Source organism: Pyxicephalus adspersus, chromosome 3 (genome assembly GCF_032062135.1).
Source record: "Pyxicephalus adspersus chromosome 3, UCB_Pads_2.0, whole genome shotgun sequence".
Lineage (NCBI taxonomy): Eukaryota > Metazoa > Chordata > Amphibia > Anura > Pyxicephalidae > Pyxicephalus > Pyxicephalus adspersus.
The window spans coordinates 150,488,544-150,516,402 of NC_092860.1; the positions used below are offsets into that span (position 1 = coordinate 150,488,544).

General features: G+C 38.7%; 1 protein-coding gene across 1 annotated transcript in view; it reads left to right on the forward strand.

Moving 5' to 3' along the window:
* Positions 1–27,859, forward strand: part of SFXN5 (sideroflexin 5) — a 141,214-nt gene that overhangs the window by 35,048 nt on the left and 78,307 nt on the right. The window contains exons 4-7 of the mRNA XM_072406670.1: positions 13,655–13,681; positions 17,052–17,106; positions 18,457–18,482; positions 23,040–23,093. Of these exons, the coding sequence (XP_072262771.1) occupies positions 13,655–13,681; positions 17,052–17,106; positions 18,457–18,482; positions 23,040–23,093 (162 nt within the window). The remainder of the gene's footprint in view (positions 1–13,654; positions 13,682–17,051; positions 17,107–18,456; positions 18,483–23,039; positions 23,094–27,859) is intronic.

The following is a 27,859-nucleotide window of genomic DNA, read 5'->3' on the forward strand; positions in this document are numbered from 1 at the left end:
ATCTTTTTGTAAAAAAATAACTTTAAAATGTACACCCGTTACAGTTTTTGATTACATATAAAAGTTTTTATTTCAGATTGAATAAATAATAAAAACAAGGTATTTGGAAATACCACTTTGCTGGCACAAGGACATATAAATTGTCCCATATAGTCTGTTTCCTCTTTGACAATTGAATGGGATCTGTAAATACTTGTTTTATTTTTTCATTTTTTTCATCCTATTGAGGATGGAGACTCGTATGACACATTGCCCGATAACACTTGGAAACCCTCCCATTTTATATCCCAATTTTCTTCTGAAGTTGCATAAAGTGACATTTGTCAGCGCGCCGTCAGATATCGATCTCATAGCCAGCATGGCTGTGTCATCCACCAGCATGTAACTGTATTATGTTCACGGTCCATCTCCTTTTGTGTTCTCCACTCTGCCGGACTGTGTCATGAATACATGCGTGTCACACAGCAACATGAGCTCTGTGTTGCCGTTAGGCTCTTTTTGTAAAGAAGTGTTCTATTGATTTTGTTTGAAAGCTCTTAAAGTGGACCTTTTAGTAACTTTAAACATCTGCATGGATACATTCCTGACGTGTCACAATTTAACAGCAATCGTGTAGAAACCCTAAACCATTTAAAAAAATCTGACTGTGAGATCGGGACCCTTGACTTTGTCTGTTGCAATAAGAAGGCAACATTCTATAAGGCTGTGTTCAGACAATTGGACAGCCAATTGGCCAGCTGCCAGAAGCTGAGTGGAACTGCTGGGTCGTGTTGCAGAGGTGAAAATCCCCCAGTGACCCAACTGCGGTATTATAACTTCATGTCTAGTCACAAGGTGAGAGTGAATGAGATTCCCGAGCAGAGTTGTTGCATGAAGCAGGGGAGTCCAAGGTTGGTACCATTCAAGACAAGACACGATTATTCCCAAATAAACGTAGTAGTAAATTTTGCAATTTTGATGCTGATACAAAACCGACAAAATAAAGGATAAAAGGCTTTTCTTCCTATCTGATATTGTGTCACCACCCCAAACCAAATTCACTGTTATAATGTTCTCCATACACCCCTGAAGAAGCCCATTGGCGAAACGCGTGGGGTTTGAGACATTATCCTTTGTATATTATAAGGCAGCTTATGTATAGAATAAGGTCTCCTATCCCATGTTGTAGTAAATGGGCTCTGGACCTATCATGTATATATGTTTTGTAAGTATTTTATTATTGTGTTACAATTACTCAACACAAATCTTATTTGCCAAAATAAAATTTTTTTCTCTTTCTTCTTTTGGTTCTCTTCATTATATATAATTTAGTTCAATTTCATATTTTTCCTACCTGTTCACAGTCATCTGGAATTATTGCAAAAAATGAAATATATAAAAAATGAATGAATTATGAATTTCTCCTAGATTATCTTTAGGCATTTGGCCTGTTTTTTTTTTTTTGTCCTTTATTGCACTAAAGAAACTTCAAAGTGTTCACATATGATTTTTAAGCCAGATCTTCTTCTCATTCAACATTCGTACCTGACCTTACAAATGGTCACAAATTTTCACATATACACTCCAAAACTTTAAGGGAAACGCCTCCAGATTAGTAGAGGCTTCTATAGCCACAAAAAGGGATTTACCTTTGTAATCAGGTGCATGGAATGGGATGGATGTGATGATCACTTGTCCAGAAACTTTCAGCCATATACTGCGAGTTGGTTCCCTACATTCTAGGGAGTTTCAGAAAGGAAACCTTTGTTGTAATACAGGGGTGTCAAACTCAAATTCACAGTGGGCCAAAATTAAAAACTAGGTCGCGGGCCAAACTTGAAACTGTAATAGCATCGCTACTACAATTTCATGCGTCAAGAAAACAGTCCAATGCGGGGAATAATTTTTTTAAGTGGCTGGAACTCCCTCTTCATTGAAAAAGCACCGCTACTACAATTCCCTGCGTCTATAAAACAGTCCAATGCTATAGACACGAGTGATGCCGCCACTACAGTTCCCGGTATTATTTGCAATTATAAAACAGTCGAATGCTGTGCCAGGGATAGACAGAGAGGCTGCTGGTCTATAGGCGCAAGTGATGCCGGGAATTGTAGTAGCAGGGCTATGTCAATGCAGTGGCGGGCCAGCTGCAATTCATATTTAGGATTCCTTTGGGGGCCAAAAAAAAAGGCCAGATTTGGCCCACGGGCCAGAGTTTGACACCCCTGTTGTAAAAGGGTGAGACTTTAAGGTGAGCAGAACTGGAGTCATGGAGCGGAAGTTCTATAGAATACTTTGAATAGGTGAGGGCAGGTTCTGGGATCATTCTTCAGGATAATCCTACTTTTATTTTTCAGTATACCGCTATTATTTCTTTTTTGCTTTTAAGTCTATAATAAGGCAACACTTACTACATTGCAGAAGAATCCTCCAATCTGAAGGAATTGATTCGCCCAGTGTTCTCACATGTGAGATCTGCGTCACACTCATTCTGGCTTCCCCGTTTTCATTAGGTTTTTGAAATGTTTATGAGGAACATATTGTGCATAAATATTTATATTAATGTGTAAATTCTATGAACATCTCGCGGAAAGCTAGATGTGAAAAGTATATTAAATTGGTGCAACTGACAACATACTAATTGATTTGAGGCAGAATCGAAGCTGGTTTTTTTTTGAGAACAAGAACGCCTTGTTCTACCCTAATTAAAAATCGGCGGAGATGCGTTTTAACGAGGGCAGAAGGTGAAGACGTTGTTCGAATTTGGCCGAATCCCGCTTCTTATATTGTTTGGTAGAGTATCTGTCAACACCTCAGCCAGAAGTGCTCCATTTATACAGACATGTTATGGTTTATGAAATACAAATGGTAATATATTGAAGAGAAGCTAGTATAGTATTCAATTGTTATAACTGTATTTTATTTGTATGTAGCTGTGCAAATTTCTGCAGCACTTCACAGAGGAGGAGGAGCTGGTTCCATTACTGGTTCTCTTACACCAGAGGTGGCTCCACTGAGCCCACTATAGTCAACTTTATTATATATAATATAATTTTTATCATTATGCGTATGATATATGGCATGGTGGCTCAGTGGTTAACACTCTGGTCTTTGCAGTGCTTGGTCCCAGGTTTGAATCTCGGCCAGGACACTATCTGGATGGAGTTTGCATGTTCTCTCCTGGGTTTGCATGGGTTTCCTTCCACATTCCAAAAAAACATACATGTGGGTTATTTGGCTTTCCCCAAATTGACCTTAGACAATTTGGGGATAGACCTTAGACTTATATATGACTATGGTGGGACATTAGATTGTGAGCTCCTTTGAGTGACAGCCAGTGACAAGACTACAAACTTTGTGAAGCGCAGCGTAATATGTCCTGTAATAATATTAAATATATATATTCTACTTAAGATTAGTATACTATTATATTTTTAGGTAGCTGTTACATGCTCCATTGAGCTTTACTAAGCTAGCTACATCAGTCTCTGTTGCAGAAGAGCTTACAATCTAACATCCATGCTATTAAACAGACATGCATACATTTGTAGCTTTACCAAAAGAGCTTGCACTCTGTTTATTCCATCACACACACATCGGTCCTAATTTATTAAAGTTCTCCAAGGCTGGAGAGAATACACTTTCATCAGTGGAGCTGGGTGATCCAGCAAACCTGGAATGGAATTCTTCAAAGTCTTTTGCTAGCAAATATTTTGAATCCTGGACCAGATCCATCCCAGCTTCACTGATGAAAGTGTATTCTCTCCAGACTTGGAGACCTTTGATAAATCAGGGCCATTGTTTATGATTGATTTATTAACCTCCCTAGCGGTACATTTCTCTCCGGTTTTATATGTCTAAAAGCGGTACATTGTTTTTCATGAAAATTTATTTTACAGTGTAATATAAATAGTATGAGTATAATAAAGTTTGAAACACAACATCATTTAAAAACAATAAATTGAATAAATTAAAAAATCTTTATATTAAAAAAAAACATTTAATTAAAAAAAAATACATATTATACTCATAGTATTATACATACTGTAAAATAAATGTTCTTGAAAACAATGTACCGCTTTTACACATAAAAATCCAATGTATTGCATGCAATACAGTTATTTTGTATTGAATGCAATACAATGGGACGTACACACGCACCGACGTCACCGGGAACTCCCCCGGTGACTCATCGGATGCAGAAGAAGAAAGAAGATAGAAGACGGTGGCGCTGGACGGATTAGGTAAGCGCTCTATTTATTAACCTTCCCTATGTGTTCCAACCCCGAGAGTGACTCGGGGTTACCACTTGTAGCAACTTTTTTCTACCCCGAGTCTCTCTCGGGGTTACCGCTAGGGAGGTTAAAGCTCACCAAGACTGGGGAAGATAGACAATCATGGGAGAACCTTGGTGATCCAGCAAACCTGGAATGGATTTCCTAAATATAATTTGCTATTAGCTGGAAATGTTTTCAATCCTGGCCCAGATCCATTCTAGGTTTGCTGAATCACACAGGCTCTCCTATGATATCCTATCTTCTCCAGTCTGGGAGAACAATAATATATTAGGCCCATTTTTTCTATTATGTTCCATCTGTAGATCAATGATATTTTTCAGAGATCTACAAAGAACATGGTATCATGTTAACCTTTCTGTGGTATCCTCCCTACAGTCATACAAACTTGTTATTATTATGTTCCTCTACAGCTACTTACACTTTCATCCTGGCAATATGTTTAGTAGGCTCGGGCTCATTTATGGGTCTAGCTGCCTGGGACAAACCAGGAATTTGGCACCCAGCACATTTTGTCCTTCATGGAATACCATTGACCATTACAGATGTACTAGAATTTTTTTTTTTTTTTTTGCAGCTTTACACATAAGGGTAAATGGCCCTTATCTAATGTCATGTAGCTTTTAATCTGATCAGTTCATAAAAGGTTTCCTTCCAAGCACAACTTCAAAAGGTCCCTCATGTGGGTCAGCTGAAGAAAGGTCACAGCAAGGAACCTTCCTAGTTAGAATTCCTAGCATTGATAGCATAGCTGGAATAGGGGGCAGGTCCAATAATCTATTAAATCACAAGAGGGTGTTTTTCACTCATCATCATTAGCTGTCAATCTCTTAATAAGCTGCCATTGAAATATTAATGGCCTTCACGGGGCAAGTCGGAAGTAGCTTAGCCCAGGAAGTATAGGAAAAAGGTAAATATGAGTTGTCTGTTTCTTGTTGCCTATAATGATCAGCAGATTATAGGGTTTTATGTCATATGATTTGTCATATGAAGGCAGGTTAGCACTCTAGTCTTTGTAGTGTTAGGTCCCAGATTTAAATCCCAGTCAGGGTATTATTTGCATAATGTTCTCCCTTGCATGGGTATCCCCCACATCCCAAAAAATAGTGAGTTAGGTTATTATTGGCTTCCCCCCAAGACTCTGGGAATGGTATATGACTACGATAGGGACATTAGATTTTGAGTTCTTTTGAGGGACAGCTAGTGACATGACTATCGACCTTGTAAAGCACTACCTATTATGTTGGCACTATATAAATACAAGTTATTACCTAGTGTGTGTGTGTGTGTGTGTGTGTATATATGTGTGTATATATATATATATATATATATAGCACTGACGTATTACACAGCGCTTCACAAAGTCTATAGTCCTGTCACTAACTGTCCCTCAAAGGAGCTTAAAATCTAATGTCCCTACCATCGCCATATGTCTGTTAATACAGTCAAATGTCAATTTGGGGGAAAGCCAAATTACCTAACTGCATGTTTTTGAAACTAATTATACTGGCTCCTCTCCTGTTCTGAAATTGCATACTCTAATTTCCCTGAACACTGTGAGCTTCTCTCATTGCGTATTGGAAGCTACAGAAGTAAGAGCCCACCTCACTGGATTTCAGATCTTTCAATTATAGGGGCTCGCATGTGAGCATTATATGCTTGATATTCACCTCCTCTGTTAACAAATGTGGAATTGCTTCTCAAACAATTTTTTTTTGCAGTCATCAATCTATTTAGAATTTGTTGCCCAACTAATCTTGGGTAAAAATGTATTCAAATTCATATTTCTGTGTTTGGCTAGTTTGAGTAGTAGGTGGTCCACAAATCCAATAGCTGAAGCGGACATATAATGACCTGGGAAAAGCCATGCACCCCTGTTAGGTGAGTCTGATGTCTGTTGCCCCAGTCCAGTGCAATCTGCCCTATTGTGGATCTCCCTAATAGGCAAGCTTTTGTTCTTGTGCCCAGCAACACGGACAATGACCCCCCTCTGCATCTCTCTGCCCCATATCCTTTCCTCTTTTTACATATTCATCTTCATACTGCTGAGATTACATAATCTAGACTGAATCTTGCTTGGCTCTGTGACATTATTCATGAAGAGCTCACACACATGCAAAGTGCGTGTCAATATGCTTCCCTTTCTCAACCAATATGGCTGGGAGTATGTGTGGGAAATATATTTATAGGTTACAGCGAAGAATGCCAGAATGGTAATCCTCACTGTAGAGAACACAGACATTTTCATATACAGATATATAGGCTGAAAAAACACAGCCTGCAGGTTCATCCTCTCACTAATATCAAAAGATCTGGGGTAGGGAACCCATGGGCAGGTATAAGCGGCTGTTTATTATTGATTCCTGGGTTGCCTACTATGGCTTTTCCCATTGCTACTTCTTCCTGTGCTGGATCATTCTGCATACTAAAGTCGTTGGAACAGTCACCAGACGTTTTTGCCAGAAATTCTTTGTGCACAAAACCCTTCTCCCTGCTCCTTCAGCCTTTTTGTTCTTTGCCTAAACTGCACGGTGCATGAACCATGCAATGTACTGCCCAACTGTATTGTCAACAGTGCCAGAGACCATATAAGTCCTATACATGGCCACCCAATGGATGAAGATGATCGTGTTGGCCTTGGATGTGTTTGCAGTGGAGATAGCAACTGCAGGGCATGCAGAGATGGCTATATCCTGTACCCATCATCTCTGAAGGGCACACAGAAGGATGTAGGTATGTGGCATAATCTGCACGCTGTTCATTCTTGCGTTTTGATGGAAAAAGTTCAGCCCAACCAACAAGTTTATTTATATCCTTATTCCACTTTAAACTCCTGACAAGTTTTAATCACAGAAAGTAAACAGTTTACCTGTATGAGGCTGTTTACATTGCATAGCATCATTTAACATACATTGCCATTATCTACGCCTTGCCACCTCCACCCGCATTACATGCTTGACATGTTTACATTATGGTAATACAACTCTGTTAGTTCTTTGCGTAAACTCATTGACCCAGATTAATAACATGTCTTCAGTCATACAGCAGGTGTACCATTACCCCATTCTATGGAGACAGGGCGTTTACAATTACACGGCGGTGTGCAAGTACCTGTCAGCATGAGTTATTGTATTCCCGCCAACAAAGCACCTTTTTTATGGCTGAATATTTATTCATGGATCAGTAATCATTCTCCATATTTTTGGGATTCCTTGAGACTGATGTCCATCCAGAGATGTTTGTACATATGTGTTAGATGCCAACATGAAAGCATAAAAAGGGCACTTAAAGGAGGAAAAATTGGAAGTGTTTTAAGGGTTGTTGTCTGGCCATAGCCATCATGTTGCAATGGAAAAAATCCTTTTTTTTTTTTTTCAGAATCCAGTTTTCATGTAGAAAAAGCTCATCCGCAAAGCAATTACTAACCCATTGTGCTTTAGGGTTTCTTTATCATATATTTCTACTTACATCTTTACACCTCATTTAACACGCACATAATTATTACGTGTGCAGTCATTTAAATTGGCTGTCTAATGCACCAAAAAGGTGTACGCATTATAATAACTAACACAGAGTACTAAGTAGATGCACTATATGGTAGTCCGTTGTGGCGCACTATAAGGGAAGTGCCTTGGGTGCCATTCAGATAATCACATTAGCCTACCAACTAGCATAATGGGCATTGTTGTGCCAGTTACTTCAAGGCAAAAGAGAGATTTGGATCTTTTTTTGTTTATTTTTTAGTACATGAATTTAATTGCTAAAACATAGATAAAGATCCATATATAAGGCAATGTACACACGTCAGATGATTCTTGTCCAATTATCGCTTCAGGGCTGGTATCGGATGAGAATCTGATGTACTGCGCTCTTCCCATGTCGTTCATGGATCTATCCTGGAGTATCCACAAACGACATAAGATTGTAATGCAAGTGAAGGCAAGAGAGAACATAGAGTAGAATGGCGCTGTATGTACAGCAGTCTTTTGGAAAGGATTGTTAAAGATCCTATCCAACGACAATTATTGAACGTGTGTACGCAGCCTATTACAGGTCACATCCCTATGTTTTACAATTATATTTTAACTTATTATATTATATTTTAATTAACAATTATATTTTAATTAGACTTTACAGGTACATATTATAGGAACTACAGCTTTATTAATACATGTCCCTAAAACAACATGTTGTACATGTCCAGGTAACATATTATTTCCAAATCGTATGGCATATTACAGGTTGTTCATACTTCCAGTACAAAATGACGCATTTCACATACTGCTTCCTCAGGAGAAATATCACACAGTGGTCTATAATATAATAGATCTGAAGCTGACATTTTTTATTATATGTACCTGTAAATTCCCATAATGTTTACTTACGAACAACAACATGGACAGGTTGCAGCCAGGTTTCATTTTCATGAAAATGACCTGAAATTATGTTCACATGTGGTGCTGAACCTCCATGTTTTAAAGAACTGAGATCTGGTCCAGGACTGAATGAGCATGGTGGCTCAATGGCTTTTGAAGCATTAGGGTCCAGGTTCAAATCTCGGTCGGGAACTATCTGCATGGAGTTTTCATGTTCTCCCCGTGTTTGCATGGGTTTCCTCCTTGTACTCTTGTTTTCCTCCCACAAATCTAAAAACATGCAATTAGGTTAATTGGCTTTCCCCCAAAATTGACCTTAGACTGTATTACCAGACATATGACTATGGAAAGAACATTAAATTGTGGGATACTTTAAGGGACAGTTAGTGATAATGACTATGGACCTTGTACAGCACTGCATAATATGTCGGTGCTATATAAATACTGTATAATAATAATGCTGGATATCCTCCAACCAGCAAATGAGATGGGATCTAGCTGACGTGCTGCAGCTATTGATGCATGAGTTCCCTGTGCTGAGTTTCCTGGGTCTTCACACCCATTTTAGGAGGTTTCCAATATTCCTGCTGGATTTTTTTTTGTTTTTTTTTTGGAATTATAACTGGAAGGTCTACAGTATGACCGCCAGAAGATTCCAGGATATACAGGAGCAAGGGGCAGCTACATATATTTGTAAACCTGGGTGTACCATGTGTAAAGCATACCACCATATCAAGGTGCTTCAGCAAGTATTTAATTTGTTCCCTGGGAACCCCAACATTAGATCGTTTGAGGCAGTTAATACATTTATTGTGTGGGTTATGTCGACTTTCCTGGGTATGGTGTACTCTTGTGTGCAGAGTTGTAGCCGTCTCTGTTATTGGATGTGTGAAAACACTCTGATGTCTTTTCGCTACCTCTGTCTCCATTCAATCATGAAACCAGCAGGGTAACACCACACCATCACCCCACCACTGAGGTTAAAGAGCTTCCTACTAAATGGGTAATGGCCTTTTTATCACCCTTCTGAATGGTGTGCGGACACATCGCAGCGCCCGACCCTCGCACGGCAGCCGCACCAAGAAATGTTTTATGTGAACAAGATCATTATTTTACACCACACTTCACTGGATGTCTCTTCCGCCCAGCTGCTTTTCTTTGATCTAGTTGGAATTGTATTTTTATTGAATCGACATCAAACATCCAATTTTTTGTATGGCAAGCACAGACTTTTAAAGTAAAAAGAGAGATGTTGTAGTCTGTCCTCACTAAACTTTTAAAAAACTGGTTTTCTGGCTTTGGGATTTTATGATACTTGTTCTGGTTTGGTGTCCCAAAAACGATTGGCACAACAGGGCCGATGTCAGGATAGTCAGCTGAGCATATAATCAAATTTTGGGGGCAAAAATGGGAATGGCAGACTACATTTTTTTCTCAGGTTCCTTGGGTTTGTTTATTTAGTAGAAACTTTGTCATTAATTAAAGCGGAACTAAGTTCCACTTTTAAAAATCCAAGGTCCAACGGGACATTCTTACAGAAAAAGTTAGGCGATGTCCCTTCTGCAACAATCTCTTCACCTGCCTGATTACTCTGGGTATCTATCAAAAAGCCTTCCAATTAGTGTCCCAGGAATAAATGAACGTTACGTCATCCTGGCCCAAATGGTCAAGATGGCGGAAGATTCTTTACAGGAAGATAAGAAAGAAGATTCCCTGCAGGGAAACGGGGACAGGTGATTATACCAGGTTTAGTTCTGCTTTAAGATAACAAAATAATACCTATTACTGTGTATGTGTTTTTCTTAGGTCATACAAGGATTTGTTTTGAATATTGCATGCCAAATGTTTATGCTTCTCATAGTTAAAAAGTAATATCTAGCAAAACTAAAAAGAAAACAAAAAGAAACTACTTTGAAAAGTCCTATAAAAAGCTTTGTTTTACTGTAAATATGTAAAAAAAAAAGGTTACATTAAAAAAAAAATCTTATTACATTTTTACAAGTATGTATTTTATCATTTGAAACTAAAATTAAATATAAAAGCGAACAAAGGAAAGAAAAAGGAAAAAAGTTTGAATATTTTGGGATAAATAAAAAAAAGCAGGAAAATGAGAGGTAAGGGGGAGAAGAAGGCAGAACTTTCTTGTTTCATGCAGTTGAATGAAACAAATACAAAAGTAACAATGTTACCTTGTATGAATTTGTTTAAGTACAATGTGTCAGAAGATCTTTTTTTGACAGCATCATCTGTAGTAGCTCCTGTATTTACACAGCAACTCTGGCTGTCATTTTATCAGGTGAGAATTGCCAGTAGATACAGGAAGAGCATCAGCAGGGCATATGGTCAGGACCTACAGAAGAAGTCCAGTGAAATATCTTTAAACAGCACAACCTTATAGTTGATACCTTGTGTTTACCTCTCTTCTCTTACACTGATGTCATATAAGTTGAATACACCTAAAAGGTGATGCAAGCACGCAGGGCCCTGGGGTGTTTTTTTTTTTTTTTTGGTTTTTGCAGACTTTGTGCAGATGCTGTTTTTCAAACTATCAACCCTGATTGATAATATTAACTTCTAGCTGTCACAGTCCTACATAAAAAGGCCATAGTGCCCTCTAATGACACAGAATGGAGTGCGCAGCTGCATGAATGGAATTCATTTCTAACAACCAGTCCCCATCTATCAGTTTTCACTACAACAGCCTTTAGAAAGGCTTGCTTGTTTTGTATTGCTGCATCTTTCACATTGCTCTGTAGTTTATGAATTGATCTTGGACAATCTTAGGAATAAGTGGACTTGCAGACAAAAGCTGATCATCTCTGCAGTCTTGTCCTGGATTTGTAAACCATGGGGGATCATTCAAGCATAGTTTGTGGTATTCTATAAGTGACAAACAATTAAAACTCTGAAACATCAGTCTGAGGAATCCCCAGGATGCGCCTAAACCTCTGAAAATACCTCTAATTGGTTGGACGACCTATAAGTTCTTATTCTACAGCTTAAGAAAATATTGATTAGAGGTGATGTTGTGCAGCTCCCCGGTCCTGCTCATTAAATGTTTCTCGACCACACGTGTGAACACGATGAAATGTGCAAGATTGCTTTGTGAAAGACAAGAGGTTTTCTATCGATTTACAAAGGGGATGTAAAAACAAGGCAGCAATTTTCTAATAATGACAATACCAATAAGAAGGGAATTGTAATATTATTATTTGGCCTTGGGCAATGTTTTTCCTTTATATTCCCATGGATTAAGTAAAATGTATAACAATACCCATACTATTTCATTATATTTGCATCATATCTAATAATATTAATAAGAAAAATTTACAAAAAGGGTGGGAGAAGGTGAGTGGATTCACTTTGTGGTGTCAGAAGTGCAGGAAGAGTTTGCCTGACATTGGATTTTTGGGACCAACGTTCACCTTTTTGGAGTGTAATGCACAAGGCACAAGGCATGTTACATTGTTTGGGAAGAATTTCCCTGAAATTTAATTAAGTTGGAGTTCTGGGACCGATCTTCACTCTTTTGTGTCTGTTTTTAAAGTAGTGAATCTGACCTAAAGTAAGCTTCACTACTTCGTAGTTTGTACTACTTTGTACAGCGCTGCGTAATATAATGGTGCTATATAAATACTGTGTAATAATAAAGTGAAATTACTACTAAGGAAATACATGGACCTGGAGGTTCCTCCACCAGAACATTTTTAAAATCATCTATAGATCCCAGTGGTCTTCCTTTAATTGTCTGTTTGTTCACATCATCCTGCCATACACTAAGTGATGAGTGCAAGACTAAGTTCAAGATAGACATCTCCATAATATTAATCATTTATCTGGTTACTGCCATGCTCCCATCAAAGTAAACATTTGATGTTTGCTATAAATTCTGCCAGCAGTGTTTACTAATAACCACAAACTAACTCTCCTAGATTGCAAGCTCTTCTGAGCAGGGTCCTCTCCTCCTGTGTCACTTTCTGTATCTGTTTGTCATTTCCAACCCCTATGTAATGTACAGCTCTGCAAAATATGTTGGCACTATATAAATCCTGTTTAACAATAGCTAAGTGGGAGTTTCTTTGCTATGTGCTATAAACACCAATTGTCTGGTGCTTTTATTTATTTTTATTTTTTTAGTCCTTCCAGCCATGTTGATTTAGAACGTAAGTGAAGGAGGAAGGGATCAGGTGCAGTGATTGACCAAAGAACAGACATTTCGATGATAGGTCAATGTATCGATCACAAATGTCCTAGTTTTTAAATAGATTTTCATGAAATACAAGAAGTAGAAATAGTCTAAAAAATATACTTTTGCAGAGTACTGGAGGTAAGTATTTGAACATAGTTTACACTAAAATCAACCCTGATAGTCTACAGCAGCTTTTCTCAGCTATTTTACACCATTGCAATAAATATCAAAATTCAAGGAACCTCTTTTAAATACAGTTTGTTTAAGTTAGAGGGAAAAATTAACCCTATCAAGTGTCACTTTTACAGACACCTTTAAAAACTATTGGTATTTTACTACTGGTTCTACCTAGTGGTGCAGGCAAGAACAAGGTAAAACTGTAGCAGGTTCACTGCAGGTACTGCAACTTATTTCACCTTCCATGCTTGTTACTAAGTTCACTTAACTTGTGTGCCAATTTCAAATTTCGAAAAAAAATAAATCTTCTACTTGGAATGGAATCTTCCCCCTGCACCCAGGTGATGGTGCTCCGGTATGGCAGGTTAGCCATTGATTTGTGGTAAGCTGGGCAGGGGGTGTTACATACGGTATACCATATCGTTCAGGGGTACAGGGATTTCACGTATGACACAAGCAGCCAATATCAAAAGCTAGATATGCAAATGGAAATTTTATTCAAACAGTCTGTGTCTTCTTGCAGACCAAACACCTTGCTTTTCATGAAGGTGGTAACTCATCTGCTGACTATAAGTAGTATATGACAGTGTATGTGGTACATGAAGGTTACTCACTGTTGTCATTTTTCTGTTTTTCAGCTCTGGGCAGCTCAGAAGATAAAACAGGTGAGTTTTTTATAAGCTGGTCTTTACTCTATGGGAGTCGTACTGGCTCAGCTTCTTTCTTTCTACGTTACATCTGCCTTGCTTCTTAAAAGTGCCCTATTAGAACAAATCTACAGGAGCTACATAGTGTGTTACTGAGCTTGAACCAGTATGCCCATATAGGATATCCGAACCCCGGGAATGCACATGCTTGCTTTGGGATGGTAACTATATTAACAAATGTTTTTTGTCTATTGTCTAAAAGGTTAGGCGTCCATGTGATGTTGGTGCACTTGTTGTACCTTCAGAACCTTTTGAAGCTCATGTGTAGAACATTTGACTCCCAATGATTCTTAATGATCCTTTATTCATATCTTTGCTCAGCCAAGGCTACCAGTGGTTGGATGTGCTGAAATGTTTCCTGAATCATCATTGAAATATGCTCCAAGGCTTTCATAAACACTAAACCTGGACTTGGCCCTATTTTTGGTTCTTACACCTAATTTTCTCAAATTTTCACCCATACATCTTGCATCCTACACCTGAATGCAGCTTACCTACTACCTACATAAAATGTGTTACCTCGTCTATAGCCCAAATCACCTTGTAGGAAGCCAAATGTAAATAGTGTTCATGGACATGACAGATTTCACCCCATCAGCTTTTTGCTTACAGGTCTCCGTTACCCACATGCCCTGATTAAGCGGCCATGTGTAGCTAGTGAATTGTTGCACTGAGATGAAATCCCTCAATAATAATTCCAATATATTCTGTACATTGTTTTCTTACAGCTTATGTAATGCCAGACGACAATCTTCGCAGTACTCTATCCATGATGCGCATTGGGAATATATTAAATATTTTTTTATTTTGTCATACTATTATAATAAAAATGTTGGACCTGATTTTCTTATCAGCAAAGGTCCTAATGCCAGTTGACCTCACTTCCTCCCTAATTCAACAATTTATTGGCTTTCTAGCCCTCCATTTCATTATAGACCCTTCTGCTTTTAAATCTCTTTTAGGCCTAATAGAAAAAATGCTTCTTTACTTGCCTTAGAAAATTATACCTGTAATTAATGATAGGATAATGAAGTATGTGTTAATTGGTGAAGTTTTAAAATGCCACAAAACACATTTAAAGGAGTTAAAAAGACAGATTCATGTAACTCACTATAATGTGCAATAGATGTGATGAGTGCACCCCCCGTCAGGCTTTTACTGGAGGGGGGGTTCAAAGTGCTACAATAAGTTAACTACATAGAGATGGAATATCTTAGTATGTTTAGCTCCTCTATTGCACTGATGCTTCTCCCCTCCCCATGTTAATTTAAATCCACTGTTAAGTCAAAATAAAAAAAAAAGCAGGTGTGCTAAAGAGAACACACAGGTGATGTGCACATGGAACGACAAACACCTTTCTAAACTGCAAAAATAAATAAATAAAAGAACGATGCCTAAGGACAAGCCAGCCATAAGGGTTGACAATTTATGTGCATCTAATGCAGGCTTCTTGTATTATGCCGTTTGCTGCAAATGTTAACATCTGCCGCCTTTACCTTTGTATAGAGGTGAGACATGCAGGGCGTGTGCAGCAGTGTGCCATGTGAGAGCTTGACATGCCCAGCGGGTCATTCACCAGGTTGAATTTTTTTTTTTTTGTATCTTTTACGAATGATGCTGATAATAATGAGCACTTAATGCAGAGGCTTGGAAAATGGAAAGCAGAAGGCAAGGGCTGCCAGGGTAAATTCTGTCATCATGCCCATAAAATACCATTTTAGGTTTTTACAAGTTAGTTCGGGATAAAGATAAAGCAACACATTTTATGTCGGTAGGGAGATGGTAGTGTGCAGGTGTATGTTGTATTGTATGAGTAAAGGGGATTACATGTTTGGTATACATAATAAATGGGAAGAAGTCAAGGGTATAGATGTGACCATATATTTGGTTCAGAACATGTAAAGGTGAAGATCTGGCCATGCATTTGGTGTGAGATGATCCCAAATGATATTGTTGAAGCCATTTATTTGATGCAGGTGATATATTCAGTTGAACATGAGACTGTATGTTTGGTGCCAGTGATGTTGGTTTGAAGAAGAGAAGTTTGGTTCGCATGATGTAGTGAAGATGAGACTATACGTTTAGTCCAGATGAGGTAATGGTGATATGATAGGAATGGTATAGAATTGAAGATAAGGTTGTACATTTGGTAAAGGTGACCTAGAAACAAGGATAAGGTCATGCATTTGGTAAAGATTACATTGAAAAGAAGAAGGTAGATGTGTGAGAGAAACAAAGATGAGGTCATAAATTTGGTACAGGTGACATACAAATCATCTGGACTAAACGTATGGTCTCATCTTCACTTCATCATCTTCACTTTTGGTCTCTTCTTCAAACCAACATCACTGGCACAAAACATACGGTCTCATGTTCCACCCATTATCACCTGCATCAAATAAATGGCTTCAACTTCATCCCATATCACTTGGGATCATATCACACCAAATGCATGGCCAGATCTTTACCTTTATATGTTCTGAACCAAATATATTTAATAGAGGTGAATACATTCGAATATGAGGTCATACTTTTGGTAAAGATGACAAAGCAATGAAGATTAGGTCATAAATTCAGTAGAGGTGACGTAGGATTTAATATGTGGACATACCTTTAATAGTGACAAAGATCTGAAGATGACATTATCTAGTTAGAAGAGGTGACATGGAAGATAATTTGAGGTCATACATTTAGTAATGACAAAGATATTAAAATGAAGCCATCCAGTTTAATGAAATAAGAGTGAATTTGAGGTCGTGCATCAAAGCGACAAAGGCATGAATGTGAGATTCTACATGTGGTAAAGGTGACATAGGAATGAAGATCATAAAGATCATAAAGGTGATGTAGAATCGAATCAGAAGTCATATATTGAGTAATGTCAAAGATATGAAGGTTAGGCAATACTTTTAGTATAAGTGACGTTGGAATAAAAACAAGGCTATGCATTTGGTAGAAGTAATGATCCAGTTCTGTATTCCAGACTCCTCTGACTACATTCTGGTTTTAGACATCCTTTAAATACTACATTGAGAAGACCATCCAATGATGGTATAACTGCGTACAAACTAAGACATACATTGGCTACAAATGGAATAGTTTTACTTGCTGATTTGGTCTTGGAGCTGCCCCTCTTTCTCCCAGTCTAAAAATTGTTTTACGGGTGATTAGGAAAGACTAATTTTTCTTGTATTTCAGTAGAGGTGTTTCTCTTTGGTGAACATCTTTAATAAAACTCTTAGTATTGCGCAAGACAAAAGCCTGACATACTGACATATCTTCACTTATGAGTATAACCAGGTGACATTTGTGTTTTTTTGTGCCACAGGCCATCATACACCCGGATACGAATGAGAAGATATTCATGCCTTTCCGAATGTCAGGTACGACTATAAAATAAAATCCTTACAATTATCCAATTTGTGCATCACTTGTTTCTTATGACATCCACAGGTTAGTGTTTTGTTATGTTTAGGAAGAGCTGATATATATTGTGGCGCAGTACATAGGAGAACAGAGAAAGGACAGGTTTATACATGCAGAGTGAAGTATTAAATCGGAAAGTCATAATAAGTGACATCTCAAAACTTTAGTTATGATGTAGACATGGGTGTGTTGGGGAAAGTAGATTAATTAGTAAAAGAAAAGCTTAAACACCAGTGTGTGTATTTATAAAGCTGTGAATCTGACTTTCACCAAACGTTTAATTCAGTTGAATATTTCTACTGTATGTGTTTTAAATGACAGTGATTGGTTTACCACCAGTAAATGATTGTTGAAAGTCACATTGACTGCTTTACAAAAATTCCCAAAGTATGTTGCTGCAATAACCAGTTATTCCATCATTTGATTGGAGTAAATCAGCATCAGCAATATTTTTGTAGATTAAAAAAGGGGAAAGTTATATTGAACTGACTTTATCAACAGACTTATTTTGATGCATCATTTTTAGTCCAGGGATATTATATATCCCATCATGATGACATCATATATATCATCATGATGTCACAGTACATATGCACTCATGTCCACACCTCTAGTGACATCATAAAGATTATAGGAGTGTGACCATACACATGAACCCATGGCCACACCTCTAGTGACATCATACATATCATCACAAGACTGTGACCTTACATATAAACCCATAGTCACACCTCTAGTGACATCATATATAACATTGGTTACAACCTAGCAACATGATACATATCATCAAAGGAGTGTGACTGTACATAAGAACCCATGGTTGCACCTCCAGTACCATCATAAAAATTATCATAAGAATGTGACCATACATAGGAACCCATGGCCGCACCTCTAGTTCTATCATATACCTCATCATAGCAATTATTATTATTATTTTATTATTAAACAGGATTTATATAGCGCCAACATATTACGCAGCGCTGTACATTAAATAGCAATCCTACCGTACATATGAACCCATGGCCACATCTCTAGCAACATCCTACTGCTGTAATGACATCATCATATTTCATCACAGCAATGTTATCGTACAGATGAACCTATGGTCACGCCTTCAGTAACATCGTAGAATATCTAATTGCTGAACCATTTCTTGGAGTCCCTTGCCTTGCCAGAAAGCAATGCCCCTTAGGAAATCGTGAAGAGACCCTCTACGTAGTGTCAGACTGTGCTAGAAAAAAAGTTATTGTCTGTACTGTTATTGTGACTGCTTGTCTTGTTTTTACTTTTTTTTTTATCATCTCTAGGTTATATTCCCTTTGGGACCCCTATAGTAAGTATTTTACCCTCCTTCTAATTTGTCCTTTTAGAAATTACGTTTTCCTTTCCTTTATTTTTATAAATGGTAATACATCATTAAAATGCAAATGCTCATGTTTTGTTAACTGGCTGCACATAGTAAAACTTTTATTACCATGTTACAGTTTGATTCTTAGGCTGGCCATACACTCATGATTTTCCCTTTCATCCCATTGGCTGTTCGATACAATCAGTTTAATTGACCAAATTTATTTTTTAAAAAAATGCCTCTATACAACACAAAGAGTAGACTGAAGATCATCAGAAATGTTTTTTGAGCTAATTTACACTTGACCTTTAACTTACCTTACAAATGCCAATCACTTTGGTTCAAAAGGTCCTCCTGCTTCTTTTAGGGTCTTGTGGTCTTAATTACTGTAAAGAGTGCTCTCTGCACCAGTACATTGTGAATAAAGGGCAAGGTCGTGACTCCCTAAAGGGGGCAGGTACATGATAATACCATAGTAGTAGTCTTCAGTCTTTCATATTCGGTGACGCTGTTCATTACTACACTTTGAAGGCTAAAGACACCTTTTGATGAAGAAGACTGGACTGCTTTGCACTGAAGTTTAATATTGCAATGCCCCTCCCCCTTTTTTTTACAGGCAGTGAGGCATTTTTTTAAAAAAAATCTAAGTTTAGTTTGGCTTTAATGTACTGAAATTTTGCCATTAAATATTCGGCCCTGTAAACAATAGTTTATTTCATCAAAGAAGTAAAGGAAAGCCTAAAAGGTTTGGAGGAGCCAACAGCTCTGCCTACTGGTTAAGATCCAGAATACAAAATATTCACTCAACATTTACCTGAAATATATTTCATGAGCAAAATGAGTAAAGAAAACCAATTAAATATGTTTATACATTCCCTTGAAGGCATTGCGATGAGGCACAGTATTTATGCCTTTCTGACAGCTCTAGATGACAGTGGTCTGTAGGTTAGTGCTCATTTCCTGGAGGGATCTGTCTCCCTGGACAGTTTTATGGCTGTTGAAGAAAAGCGGCCTCATTAGTCTCAGGCTTTCCTTTGAACTGCTCTGAGTTAAGGAAACAACATTCCAGCAGCACAACAAGTGAACACGAGCTTGAGCTGTAAACACAGCATGGCCTGGCCCAGCCTATAAGACAGGTCAGCTTTGCTCCAGGGCACAGGATGCTGAGAGATGGCAGTACAGCTGTGTGCCTCCTGGGCACAATCTGACCCTCTTTAACCAGTCCCATCATCACTCTTCTACAAGATAATGTCCTCCCCGCAGCTCACTTCAATTGCCTCTATTTTCAAAGGGTGTTGAAGCCTGGAGGTCACTTACTAAGATGACTCATGGCTGAAAGAAAACCTTCACTTTGCCTTCTAACCTTCCGTCTAATGAAGACCGCTTTCCTCCTAAGTATGATGTATTAACGGACAGGTAGAAACACTTCTTGCTCTCCCTTAATGCTCTTTAAACTGCTCTGTCAACAAGCCCCGTCATTCATACAGTTCACCTCTAATTAGTATATACATCGCTCCCAGATATGTACGTCCCAACCTGCTGAGACAAGGGTGCCTGGCGCAAACTGTTGCGTATTTTCAGCAAGAAAGCATTTTAAGCCGCTATTGTAAGGATTACCTAAAATGAATTACTTACAGGGGTCTATTTATTTAAATTAAATAGCCGAGTGAATACATCTTCAATAAAAAATGACATCCTAAGTACGTAAATGGGTTTTCAGGGTCTGTAACTGTACATCAGGGTCATATTCCCTTATAAAATCAGTTGGTGCAAGAGAGCCTGCTGTTTTAGCTGGGGCTTTCTCTCCCCATAATGTGTGTCATGACTTATTGTGTGTTGACATACACCTTCACTTTTAGCACCAGGAGCTTAAAGCAATAGTGGTTGGTGATGGCTATTTACCACTAAAACATTTGAGTTTTTAAACTTAAAGCAAAACTTCAACCAAAAATAAGATAATAAAATTTGCCCTTTAAAGTAATGAAAGTTACTTTTGAAAGAGACTTTCCCCACAGTAACCTCCCCCCCACCGCCACTACCACCCCAACACACACTAGATGTTCTCAGTCTAGTGGCCAGCATTATTTACCTTTCTTTCCATCAGCCTGGGACATTTTGTACCCACCTGTTTGTCCTGGATTTTAGGGGATAACGTCGAGTCTGTGAATAAAGGGGTATTTGTCCAGCTGAGACACTAGTGACAACTGTCTAAGAGGGTGCAGCAAAAAATTATAATGCTGGTTTTATACAATCTTATCTTGTTCAAATCTACACTAAGGCTACATACACACGTGCAATAATTTTCTTGGAAAGAATCTTTCACAATCCTTTCCAATGACTAAGGACTGCACGATGCAGGAACGAGTGCTGTACATACAGCACCGCTCTGCTCTATGGGGAAGGGAGGGGGAGAACGACAGAGTGGCACCCCGCTGCACGCTCTCCCCCTTCACTTCCATTAAGATCGTTCGTCGACGATGGACGACAGGTGCTGTAGACTTGTCAGATTCTCATCCGATATCAGCCGAGAATCATTGCACGTGTGTGTGTAGCCGAAGTGTTGACAATGCATGGTGATCCACCCTTCAAAGTAGAACTTCGAACTTTTGTGATTTAGGACATTGTAAAAAGGGACAGGTGATGTCCTTTCTGCAAATCCTGCTCTTACCTGTCTAATTGCCACCCAGCTCTCAAATTTTGCTGAGGAAAATACCTAACCCCAACTTGGCCATTAAATATGGACAAAAATTTTCATCGTATTTTCAATATAATAGTAGAATACCAACCCTGTGACAAGAAGGAGCTGCAGAGAGGCTGCAGGAAATCAAAGGAAGAATGCAAAGAAAGAAGAAAAAAGCAAAAACAGTATTTAGTTAAATATATGACAGTAAATTCAAAATATATGGCAAGATTGGTAACGTCCGTTTCCCACAGAATACACCAATCTGTATTCTGTGTCAAAGCTTGAGAGATTAATTTGTCCTCGTGTCCAGTGGTTTGAAACCCAAATTTTACCATTGTCATTAATTGCTTCTCTTTGCTTAAAAACACCTTAAATGGCTTGTCAGTCCCTCCTCCACAACTGTCCATCTCTAGACAGAGGTAATCTGTCCTTTCACCATGCCATTGTATGCAGAACGGAAAATAGAAAGTAAAAGTACCCAGGCAGATATGTGATCAGTCATTGTACTGTGTGTGCCTTGCTTGACTTGTCTAATGTAGGAACCTTCCATGCCTCAGGGCTGTTTTTATACTCTGATTGTGCAGAGATAGTGAAGATGTTTTGCAGGTTAATTACCATTCAACAAGTTAACTGTTCCCTGCAGGGATGTGCTACTGATATGCAGACTGCCCTTTCAAATTACTGAAGGACCCTGTTTGAAGCGTCTTCCCTTACTAAGGTCTCATTAATAGCATGTAATAATTGTAGAATAACCAAAGATGTAAGAACGACAGAGAGGAAAATTATCGTGGGGATTTTTTTTCTTATACACCTCATTTGCAACCACCACATCTAAGAAGCTGCAATATGACATTTTTTCTTGTGTTTAGATAGGATTTATTGTATATGTGATGGGAAGGGATGCAGGAAAATTTGTCTGCATTGTACCTCATCAATATTACCATCAATTTCACCCTTTTTCCAAGACAGGGTCCTAATGTGCAATTAAGGCCACTTCCTCTTTACAGCTGATGATGGTTCTGGAACTGTAAACATTAATTCAATTATTGCTGATTTTAGCAAAGGCATAAGTTTAACCTCCTCTCCACATTTTGGTGTACAAAAGCATAGCCAATGTTCAATCGACTTATTTTTTGCCTTTACTGGTTCCTCATTTTCCCCCTGGTGAACATGCTATTTTAGACCAAGTAATGTCCTCATTAGTTCTTCATTATTTTCTGTGTAATGCTGGTAGATTATGACACGTGGAAGGGCAGGCAGGGTGGTGTGTATAAAGTTTTCTGAAAATTTCCTGAACCCTGCCTTCATGCTCCTCTCAAAAGCCTCCAGTCCTGATGGAAAAAGCCTGGTTCTTGGGAGGAGGTGCACAAATATCAAAACATCCTCGTGGGTGGGTGTCAAAATGATATTTGTCTGACCTAGGTAACACCCACATGAGATGCCCACATGAGATGAGGAGCCTCAATGATTGAAGGGGCTGAAATCCAATTAATGACAGGTTGTGGAAAATTGCACACAATGCTTTCGTAGCTATAAACTATTTTACTTAGGCTGTCGGTGCTAGAGGCTCAAGACTAACAGCTATTTTATTTACACCTTTGCTGGCTCGGGTATGAAAATGGAGAGAAAAACTAATGCTGGAAATGTCACCACAACGAGTGATGCTAGAGTCTGCTGGTTGATTGAACCTATCGGTGTCCACTTAGCTCTTTTACGCCTTCTTGATATACAGTAGGTTTATGTTTTTAATGAAGATAAGAGGAAAATCAAAGTCAAAAATTTAAATCAATCAAACAAGCTTCAATATTGTGCACCCTGACCACAATGCACCAACTAATTCTTACTTACTTTCTCTTCAGGTTGTGGGTCTTCTGCTGCCAAACCAGACCCTTTCTTCCACTGTCTTCTGGCAGGTAGGTCACCTAACATAAAGGTGGTAAAAATTCTGTTTAAAGTAGATGTGTCGGAAAGAAAAAATGAGGCTACCTAATGACTACTTTGCAAAAGTCCAAGTTTTCTGGCTAATCAGAAAACTCCCTGGATTCATTCATTGACCTGAGAGAGCCAAGCCACATGTCCCAAACTGCATGGTTGTTCAGGGCCAGCAGTATAAGTTGCAAGAAATGGTATTTTAACAATCTTCGTGGATGGTCCTTTTTAGGTTATCCCTAACCCTCTGGCTGGTGGCTCTCGGTCCTGGTTGTCCAGGACAGTTCAGGTCCGCACTGATGTTCCGGAACAAGAATGGTTTTTTGATCATGTGATCACTATATCAGCTATGATGATATATAAGGTGGAGGACTGAGAGCCTAAAAGAGCATAAACCCTTTAGCCTAAAAGCAAGCACTGCCACATTGCATCTGTGGTGGCATCTGCAGTGAAATATATTTCATAGTTGTAATTGTTGGATACTATATTTACATAAGTAATAATAAATAACTTATTAGTAAAATGGAATATTGTTAAAACAAAAATTTCCTAATAAAAAAAATGTATTTAGGCATGAACATCAGAGGTATTGTCCTGTTTTTCAACCCATGCAGCTATCAACTAAAAATGTCTGGGACATGTATACATCTGTGACCCATTGTCATGAAAGGTTCTTGCCTAATAGGAAAAACCACAGGATAAAGTCACAAGGACAAAATAAATCTTTCATCCTATAATGTTATATTCTCATCCGGTATATGTATCCCTTAGTATTTTAGGGCAAAAGCCAATATCGGAGCCTGGGGTGACAGACATGGCAGCCTTTTGCAGCCTCTCTTACCTCTCACATTTCAAGACAAGCTGCTAAAACTTAAAAGCTGGACAGTTGTAACATCAGAGAATCTTCAGGACAAAGCAGCCATGTATGATGAGACACAGACAGCTGGCTGCCCAGAAAACCAAATACTATTTAATAATTTTGTCCCAAAAGCCTGCAGTCTGTATCATCTTACAGTCAGAACTACAATCTTTCCCTGTTCACCTTTCCTTGTTCCCTTTCTCTGCCCTTCATTTCTCCTCTATCTCACTCTGTCCCCTTCTATCTGTTCTCATTCCCTCTTCACAATTCTCCTTTCCTCTCCGTTCTCCCTTCTTCTCTGTTTACTTCCCTCCTCTCTGTTCTTTTCTTTCTTCCTTATTCTTTGTTCTTTCTTGCTCTCCCTTCTTTCTTTTTCTTCCTTGCTTCTTCCCCTTCCATCATTTCTCTTTCTTCCTCTTTCCTTTTTCTTCCTCTTAGTCCATCATCTTTCCCCTTCGTTCTTCCATCCTTACTCCCTGTTTTTTCATTCGTTCATCCTCTCCTTTCTTCTCTTTCCCTTTTCTTCCTTTCATCATTTCTTTTTCTTTGTTTCCTCTCCCTTCATTCACCCTACCCCTCCCTTCCCTCACCCCACCTCTCCCTTTCTTTACCCTACCCCTCCCTTCCTTCACCCTATCTCTCCTATATTTCACCCTACCCCTCCCTTCCTTCACTCTACCTCTCCCTTCCTTCACCCCACCTCTCCCTTTCTTTACCCTACCCCCTATCTCTCCTATATTTCACCCTACCTCTCCCTTTTTTCACCCTACTTCTCCCTTCACCCTACCTCTCCTATCTTTCATCCTACTGCTCCCTTCCTTCATCCTACCTCTCCTATTTTTCATCCTACCTCTCTCTTCCTTCACCCTACCTTTCCCTTTCTGCATCCTTACTATACCAGAGTAAATAGTGACTACATTGTATTGTGTAATTACAACAGGTTCTTGGCATGTGCCGGCTCCTGGTGCCTCTGATGTAGTCACAAATTGCCTTCACAATCATTCTTTGATTTCTAGTAATTGATGTAATTCTTGCATGAACACTGTGATGCCTGCAGTTACCACTGTGCAGCCCGAACAGTTTTTGTGCCGATAGGGGTTCTTTGTGGGCTGCCTATTAATTTGCAGTTATTGGTGGCTTTTAGCTCTGGCTTGCAGACTCCTCTAGGGGGATTCATTTACACCTTTTCCCTACAGCTCCCCACTGTGCTTCCATCTCTCAATCTAATTTTCTGTCCTTTAGCATAGAACATACAATAATCTTCTAGTAAGTGCACATAGACCAGGGCGTCCTGCAGATGTGTTATCATGCAATCGCCCAATATGTGGCGTAGGTTGAACATCATTTTGGAAGATATAACAAGATTGAGTGCTTGTTGATTATTGACTGTAATAAAATGACTGCAAGAGTACAAACCGTTTTCTTCTTTTTTTAATATTAGTAAATATGCATTACAATGCAGTGGCCCTGTATACCCAGTTATTTGTTTTTGATAAGATTCCTGAAAGCTTTCTGCATAAAACATTACAATAAGTAGCGTTGGGAAGGAGCGGGCACGTTCAGGTGTCAACAGTGTTCTATCCTTTCACCTGTTCCTTTATAAATAGTAAGTGCTGCATTCATGGATGAAATGCACTGAAATGACGGCATTAAAAGCAAACCATGTAAATCAGAGTTCTCCCTTAGATCGGGAGCTTGTCCTGACGTTCATAGGCTGAGACTGAAAAGGTTAAATCGGAGACTTGTATGATCCCACACGCAGCTCAGTGACATGTGTTTGTCACTGTCATTGTGGTGACATTTAGAAAGCTGTCGTGGGTACCGATGCCTCCTGTGTGGATCAGAAGGGCCGTCTGTTCCCTGGAATAAATACCCAAGATCCAGCAGGGACTTCCGCCTCTCCTCTGACAGCTATGACTGTACACTTAAAGGGATTTCTAGTTCACCTATAACGTTATGCCATTTGATAGGTAAAGGTGATCTCCAGACAAGTAGAAAATCAAAGATTATTGCAGCTCTGTAATCATGAATATTATAGTTTATGGATTTGTAAATACATATGGTGGGGGGTCAGGGAACAGCAAGATATTAAAATGTTGCATTGTTTATAGACTTTCTGCATGTTAACATGCAGTGCAGCCAGACCAGGGCCTTATGTACCTTGAGGAAATGGTCAGGAGACAAATATAGGAGAGATGGTTGCTGACTTGCGTGTTCCGGGTCTGTATTCTGTTTGGTGAGTAAACAACCTAGGACAAGTAAAAGCATAAGCATTTTGCAAAAAAAAGAAAAAGCCATTACACGTTTGTAAAATCTTCATCTGATTGGATAAAAAAAATAATCCCCATCTATGGTCAGTCAAAATACAATATCCAAGAGCAAAAGCAAACAATCAGAAAAATCATATTTCCAGTGCAAGATAAAATCATATTCTTTAGTTGGTGCCTTGCTCCTTGTATTGGTTTATTCAATTATTCTGACATTTCTTGTATTTTAATAAGAGCTCATTTGTTACAACTGACAAGACTATTTTCATTTATCATTATCTGAGAGGTTTTCAATTGCCGCAGATTCTCGCGTTAAACATTGCATCTACCAACATCAATAGCATTGTATTAATGCGGGGTCCAAGTTATCTATTCTATCAGATTGGCTTTTGTAACTCAGCTGACCAAAGACAAGGTGGTCCCTTGCAAAAAACAGTACTTTTCAGTCACACATTTAGAAGCTGGTAGCTAAGCACCCACATCCCATCTCTGTGTATCAGTCCTTAAATGTGGTAGCTGCATTCTTTTTACCTTTCTATCTTACCTTTATTTTCATCCTGCCAGTAACAGACTGTCCTAGGGTGACAACTCTCACTCATCGTACTGTATCTGTGGAGGAGCAATGTTGTCACCCTAAACTGCTCCACTGGTTTGGACTACACGCATCCTCTCCTCCTCAACATTACATAGAAAAGAGGAGATTGTGTAGTTACAGATGTTAGCTGGGATAGCTGACAACATTGTCTTTGGTTCCCAGTACACAGGACACTGGATTTCAATAAGGATCAACAGGGACATTTCTGTAATTCCATAAATGTAGTCAGCTTGGAAAAACTTTTGTAGCCATCACATCTAAGGAGTGATGAGCTGCAAAACTTGTTCTTGTTGAGTCGGTGATTATTATGGCTGCAAATTCATGCGTATCTGCATACTGGAGGAATCCTGACCCCCACCATTTTGTCTGTAGTTACAGAGGGTTAATGAGATCCAACGTATGGAGGACCTGATCTCCTCCATCCGAGGGACAACCTCAAAGTTCTTTAACCTCCCTAGCGGTTCATTTCTTTCCAGTTTTATATGTCTAAAAGCGGTACATTGTTTTTCATGAAAATTTATTTTACAGTATAATATAATAGTATGAGTATAATAAAGTTTGAAACACAAAATAGTTTAATAGTATATAGTTTAATTTTTTCAAATTAAAAAAAATACACAATATACTCATACTATTATATTATACTGTAAAAAAAAATGTTCTTGAATGTACTGCTTTTACACATAAAAATCCAATGGCCCTGATTTAATAAAGTTCTCCAAGGCTGGAAAGAATGCACTTTCACCAGTGAAGCTGGGTGATCCAGCAAACCTGGAATGGATCTGGTCCAGAATTGAAAACATTTGCTAACAAATAAGTATTGGCTTTTAGGAAATCCATTCCAGGTTTTCTGTATAACCTAGCTTCACTGATGAAAGTGTATTCTCTCCAGCCTTGGAGAACTTTAGTAAATCAGGGCCAATGTGTTGCATTCAATACAGTTATTTTGTATTGAATGCAATGCAAATGGATTTTGAATTTCCCGCCCGGCCGGGACGTACACACGCACCAACGTCACCGAAAACTCCC